The 6,967-nt window shown below is 43.1% G+C and overlaps 1 protein-coding gene across 1 annotated transcript; it reads left to right on the forward strand.

The window, feature by feature from the left end:
* The first annotated feature begins 491 nt into the window (after window positions 1–491).
* ckbb (creatine kinase, brain b) lies at window positions 492–5,734 on the forward strand. Its single transcript, XM_062550978.1, has 8 exons — window positions 492–597; window positions 1,437–1,641; window positions 2,455–2,609; window positions 2,975–3,107; window positions 3,339–3,510; window positions 4,027–4,150; window positions 4,613–4,802; window positions 5,241–5,734. The coding sequence occupies exons 2-8, from the start codon at window positions 1,449–1,451 to the stop codon at window positions 5,417–5,419; spliced, it is 1,146 nt and encodes a 381-aa protein (XP_062406962.1). The 5' UTR covers window positions 492–597; window positions 1,437–1,448; the 3' UTR covers window positions 5,420–5,734.
* The last annotated feature ends 1,233 nt before the right edge of the window (window positions 5,735–6,967 follow it).

Here is a 6,967-nt window from a genome sequence, read left to right on the forward strand (position 1 = left end):
CATAACTTCCATTCCTTGGTTTATGAAGAAGATGTAGGCTTGCATAATTTCAGGGGCAGGCCTAAACATTAAAGACGACATTTTCACTTTCAGCTTGCATGTCTTTGTTTCAAAGACACACACACACACACACACACACACACACACACACACACACACACACACACACACACACACAAGAAATAACTAGCATGTCAAGCAGCTGTTTATCAAGTGATGCTCGCGTTTTCCTATCTATCAGATAATACAATGACAATAGCCTACATTTGATTTGGTGGTAGTACAGATATGGAGCTAAATTCCACCATGTTCATTTTACGACAATTGTCAATCACCACAGCAGAGCTCTCAAGGAAAAAAAAAAGAAAAAAAAACATGTGATCCTTGGAAGCAATTGCTCAGCGCTGTCTGATTGCGTGCATGCCCTCTCCAATAGAATGAATGGACTCAAATAGCACCCAATCAAAAATGAGCTCTCTTGGCGTATAAAACCGAAGGAAAGCCGCTTATTTCTGGACACCATTATCAGTGTTGGTGTGTTCGTTTGTGGTCTTGAAAAAGGATTTTTGTCTCTTTCCCAAAGAAAATCGACATAAGGTAGGGTATTTTTTGTCAAATGCGTAAAAGCCATAGACTGCTTTTTGTAGACGAATGCTTGTGGTATTATAATATTTCCGGTTTGTAATGGGTTTGAGCAATTGACAAGAGTGTTTTTTTTTTTGCATAAACCAGCATAATGGGTAGAACAAAGGCATACCTTAATAAAGGATATGGCTTTGAAAACGGTAGATGTTGTTTATTTTTTACGCATGTTTTGTCATGTATTGAGCAATATATCGAACCATTGTATGCTGTAAACATAACTATAGTTATGTCGTCTTAAATTGTTATTGTTTTGATTGACGGGGCAAAGTAAGCTTTGTGAAACGATGCAGTTATCACAATGTCCTTATGTGCTGTCAACGACCTTGCGGTCTCTTCCTAACGCTTGGTCCTCGGTGACGTTCACTGAAGGTGCTGCGCATTACGCATTCTTATTCGGTCTCAACCTCTTGTTCTTCTATGCTCACATTTGTCGCAAGTGTTGGCAAAATATTTTGCATGAATGCAAATGTTGAGAAAATCCGTCATGTCTGCACGATGATGGGTCTATTTTAAACAATAGTTATAACGTTCTGTTTAGATGGTTCAAACGAATTTGTATTTCTGCTTGATATCATCACTTTGATCCGTCACAGTAAATTCGACGCGATCCAAATATGATATGAATTCTAACCTCTCCGATTTCATTGAATAAAATTGGGACCTTTAATGCTGTTACGTCACTATTAATGCGGCTAAATTGGTCGATCCGTTTTGGTACCAAGGGCTGACTTCCATGATATTTCAAGTTAATCAAGTCATCAAGTTAATTAACGGTCTCTTTGCCAACCCAGGTGAGAACAATCATGCCTTTCGGTAACACTCACAACGCGTTGAAGATGAACTACTCCGCGGAGCAGGAGTACCCCGACCTCAGCCAGCACAACAACCACATGGCGAAGGTGCTGACTCCGGAGATGTACGCAAACCTTCGGGACAAACAAACCCCCAGTGGATTTACTGTGGATGATGTCATTCAAACTGGGGTTGATAACCCAGGTAAAGTTACCCCCAGACCCTTTGTTTGCAAAATCACTTGAGCTGTCCACTTGGTATCCTAATAAAACCACCGATGATCGACTACTTGCAAAAAAAACCCCTCCCCGTTCAAGCTGCTACCGTCCCAGGTTGGGATCGCATTCTTCAAGGACCAACTCGGCCTTATGTAAAAAGCTCTAAACGTTCTTTCCGCACAAATGCACTAATATCACTAGCTTATCCATTGGAATTTCGCCTACAGTTTGCCCCGATTTTCATCAGGATTTAACCACATTCACCGAACAATTATGTACATGTTCACTGCAGAGGTCATATGGTCAACGCGTCTAAACGCTCACCGTTTCTGCAGCAGGATTCCGAAAGGCTCGGTCTAGTGATTTATAACACGGTGACGACCGCATCCCCCCCATCCCATTCCAATTCGCTTATCTGGTGCGCTAGAAAGCCAGCGTTATTAGCAGATGGCTGGTGGTGATTTAAATATATTTAAGTCTATTTAAAATGTGCATTAGCCAACTGATTCAGTAGTTATGGGTGGTTCAGGGCTTACTGTAGCTGACACTGGCAAATGCATTACGATGCATTATGGCGTCCCAAGGCCAACGGGTTCATGGTAAAACCTATTCAGATTAAATGTTTTGGTAGACCACCAGGGCACCATAAAGGTGTTGGGTTGTTAACACAATTGTGGGCTATATACTAGGTTATGAATAACAACGTTGTTTAATTGATGACTTCATATGATTTAGACACCATAGATTTTTTTTGCTAAAATATCTTTCTGGAACTTAATTTGTGTCTCTCCACGTCTAGGTCATCCCTTCATCATGACTGTTGGATGCGTGGCTGGAGATGAGGAGACATATGAAGTGTTCAAGGAGCTGCTCGACCCAGTCATCGAGGACCGCCACGGAGGATACAAGCCCACAGACACACACAAGACCGACCTGAACCCAGACAACCTGCAGGTGAGCCCCCCTCCCCTCCCCTCCCCTCCCCTCCCCTCCAATAAGACTTCAGAAAAATACCATTTTGTTCTCCCAGTGAAGGCTATTGGTTTTGACTATAGTCATATTTGTTTTTTTTTTAGCTGGGTAATATTGAGTATAATTTCAAGCATTGATTGAATGAGCATAGTAAATTCCACAAGGGAATCAGTTCATCTTGAGATTAGTTGTGCATTTTTTTGTCACTGCAAATATACAACTGGTGCCCAACACATCCACAACGTGTACACTGTAGCCTACAATCGGCGATGCACAAATGCATTTGTGGTGTCTGAATGTGTTTGGATTGGTTTGTGGGTAATGTAGTCTTTGTGGCTTGCCTCTAGGGTGGAGATGACCTGGACCCCAACTACGTTCTGAGCTCCAGAGTGCGAACTGGCAGGAGCGTCCGCGGGTTCTGCCTGCCACCACACTGCAGCCGCGGGGAGAGGCGCGGCATCGAGAGCCTGTCCATTGAGTGTAAGGACACATTCATTAACTCGAGTTACTTTTCGCTCTACTTTTTTGTACTTGTTTACAACAGATTTGTTTCCCCCCATGAGACGGAACATGTGTTTACATTGGGTATCAATCACAGAACTATGTATAGAAGACAAATTGATATCCCAGATAAATTTGCTTGTTTGAATTAAGACTGCTTTTTAACTGACCGTTGCATTCAATTTTGTCATCCCCTCCCTCCCCCCCCAGCCTTGAGCTCCCTGGATGGAGACCTTAAAGGAAAGTACTACGCCCTGAAGAACATGACGGAAGAGGAACAGCAACAGCTGATCGACGATCACTTCTTGTTCGACAAACCCGTGTCCCCGCTGCTGCTGGCCTCCGGGATGGGACGTGACTGGCCCGATGCCAGGGGCATTTGGTGAGTCCATCCTCAGGGCCGTCCATCCAGGCCACGGTGTAGGCCTATGCCTTTCCTTCACCTTTCGCTAGCAATCATCCATGTTGAGGAGACAGAAATATTTGGAATGGGTAGTACAATGTTGCCAATATTGGTAATTTTGTTTTGTGATGCTAATTTTCCTTAAATTCATTTAGAGATGCATCACAAATGGTTCCAGTGGTCATTTGGAGTACTGGTTTATTGAATTTCTTCATTGGACATTTGGACATTTGATGGCCTAATCCAAAGGGAACAGTAAATTAAAACCAGTACTGCAATTGTGGTTATTTCCACAATTTGCAAAAATTAAATTGAACATTAACATGCTTATTATATACTATATATTCTACTACTCTGGTAGTTTTTAAAAAAAGCTATATTCTCTCCAAATGCATGGCTATTATAATACGAATGTGTAGCTTTGATTGCTTCTGCAGCTGAGATTCTGTAATCCTTAACGTGAAAGTGTTTTTTGTCTGTTTGTTTTTGGTTCAGGCACAATGACACTAAAACCTTCCTTGTCTGGGTGAATGAGGAAGACCACTTGCGTGTCATCTCTATGCAGAAAGGAGGGAACATGAAGGAAGTCTTCACTCGCTTTTGCGAAGGCCTCACAAAGGTAGATGTCCATCTGAGTCTTCCCTACTTGTGGCCAAATGTATTGGCCCATTTTAAGGATCCTATATATTGGCACAATGAGTAACATCCTGGGATTTGAGTGTTTGTTTTTCTTAATTATGGACCTTTTTAGAACTTAAGAACTGAAGTAACATTAAGGGATGTTATTTGTCTGGCTATCACCATACTAAATTCAGTCTTTAAAGATTGACCATTTGTCTGGGGAGTCTGCGCTTTGAGACGTGATCAATGGCCATAGTTCAAATGACTCCGTATGGATAGTCCTTCAACCAATCAGACCAGTGAGCCGGGTGCGTCTTTTGGATAAGCTAGTTTGTGACTGGACCCAAACGTTGTGGACAGGATGCAGGGAAGATGGCCTGGAAACCTGAATTTGATAATTTAACTAAGGAAAATGCACACGTGTAGATGTGTGGTCTTGACTCCATGCTTGTTCCTGCAGATTGAGTCCTTATTCAAGGACAAGGGCCACGAGTTCATGTGGAACGAGCACCTGGGCTACGTGCTCACCTGCCCCTCTAACCTGGGCACCGGGCTGCGAGGCGGCGTCCACGTCAAGCTGCCCAACGTCAGCAAACACGAGAAGTTCGGCGAGATCCTCAAGAAGCTCCGGCTCCAGAAACGCGGCACAGGTAAGACGTCAGGGCGCACCTTTTAGGCACTCTCAGCCTCCGAGTTCTGGGGGGTGGGGGCGACGACTACATGCCATTTCGGTTGTCATGAGTATGACAGTAATAGGACATGGAGTAGATCCAATTTCATTTTACTTATAGAGCGGCAAAACATTACACATGTCTCATGGCGCTTTACAGAGTGTTAAACATTCAAAGAGCCCATGAGTAACGGGGGCTAGAAAAAACTCCCTAGAATTGGAGATGCATATAGGAAGAAACCTCAGACAGATCACGATCAGATCCAACAATCTACGCTATGTTTAAATGATAAATGATTGATTCATTAGTGTTGATGCAGCACTATATTTAATATAGAGGACTACAGTTTGTGTGTTGTATACCTTTTTTAAGTGATTAATTTACCTCAACATCTGAATTGTTCCTTCGTTCTTCCAGGTGGCGTTGACACTGCCGCAGTAGGTGGCGTGTTTGACATTTCCAACGCTGACCGTCTCGGCTTCTCGGAGGTCGAGCTGGTGCAGATGGTGGTGGACGGGGTCAAGCTGCTCGTCGACATGGAGAAGCGTCTGGAGGGCGGCCAGTCGATCGACGACATCATGCCCGACCAGAAGTAGACACTCTCCTGTGTGTGTGCGCGTGTCCGTCCACCCCGCCCCCCCTCCTTGTCACCAACCCACCCCACCTACTTTGAGCCGCCGCCGTCCCCCCCCCACCTCCACCTCCACCAGTGGTCTCCCCCCTTCTGTCCTTCAAAAAACCCCAATAATCTTAACTACATCGAGGAATACACTCTGCCCGAGCGAGTTAGTGGCACTAAAGTTTAGACGAGTCTTCCATCAGTGAATGATGAAGGATTTTGTATCTCAGACATCTTGCACTGTTTGAAGATGGATCTTAACACCTGAAATAAACATCTCTGGCCCATGGAATCCTCTGTGTCTGCTGTTCATTTTTTTTTTTTTTAAATTTCCATCACAGGTGGGCTCAACTCTCACACATGCTCAACTACTAACATTGCTTGGTGATTGGTCAAAGGCTACATATACCCCCCCCCCCCCCCCCCCCCCCCAATTAATACCTGCCCATAATATTTGGTATTTAATGGCAGTGATCTGTTACTGGTGAGGCCAATCAATTCTCAAGAAGTATGAGTAAACTAATTGATGACCACACTAGTAACTACTCTTCTAGTGTGTGTTTAAATTCCAATATCTGTTCTCCTTATGGCCCAAGTAGCTTTCATTTTAATTGGAGCCCCACAGTTGGTAACATGCCATATATTGTATATTTCTGGGCATGCTTACAAGTAATCTCCAATTTAATCTTTTGCCTCAAGGGTTGTATAAATATTATTCCAATATCACTGACAGATGTAGACTTATTGTTTTGGTTTGTTTATAGTACTTGGCATGTGTTTCACCCAAAACACAAGTTGATTTATATAGCCTTATTAGAGATGCTATTTGTGATGTACTTTAATCCAATAAGGACCATACATGTATACACAACACAAGGTAAATGGTCTTTAGCTACTTTTAGAAGATCCCAAAACCATTGCTTGAACAAAGAGCAGTAGATCTAAACCGATACATTATTCCACTAGGGATCACAGAAGGAAGTCTTGACTGTGACACCTTAAGTGTTGATGGAAGGCCAACATGGCAGATGCTCATCAGAGGACCGCCGTGATGAGAGGGGACGTAGAGCTGGATCACAGAATTAAGATAGCCTACCGGATCTGCTCCTTGCCGTGTGTCCTATAGGCCAGAGTTAGGGATTTCAGTTTAATGCTGGCTGCTATATAGCAAGTTAGTTTAAGATCCTGGAGCTGCCAAAATGTCAAACTTGCCAACAGAAAGGATGGAAAATTAAACTGCGCTGATTTAAGCTTGGTTAATTACATTAATGATTTATATCAAAGCCTTGCTATTACTTCATGTCTTTCATTACACATTTGTATACATTTCATCTGAGACTGTTGGTGTTATGGAAACTATGAAAGTTTAGTCATTATGTGAGGGTTCATAATGACATTTGAAACTGACAGTGCAATTTCAAATCAGTCTGCCTCATTCAGGCCAAACTGCAGTTTGTTGACATGTGCAGAGTTCATCATGGTCCCAGGAATTCCTTTGTTGCACATAACCAAGCAATCTCTTTAA

Source organism: Sardina pilchardus, chromosome 12, assembly GCF_963854185.1.
Source record: "Sardina pilchardus chromosome 12, fSarPil1.1, whole genome shotgun sequence".
NCBI classification, from domain to species: domain Eukaryota; kingdom Metazoa; phylum Chordata; class Actinopteri; order Clupeiformes; family Clupeidae; genus Sardina; species Sardina pilchardus.

Coding starts and splice junctions, on each gene's coding strand:
- ckbb (XM_062550978.1), top strand. CDS start 1,449: ATGCCTTTCGGTAACACTCACAACGCGTTGAAGATGAACTACTCCGCG. Junction 3,108..3,338: donor CGAGAGCCTGTCCATTGAGT/GTAAGGACACAT, acceptor CTCCCCCCCCAG/CCTTGAGCTCCCTGGATGGA. Junction 4,151..4,612: donor TTTGCGAAGGCCTCACAAAG/GTAGATGTCCAT, acceptor TTGTTCCTGCAG/ATTGAGTCCTTATTCAAGGA.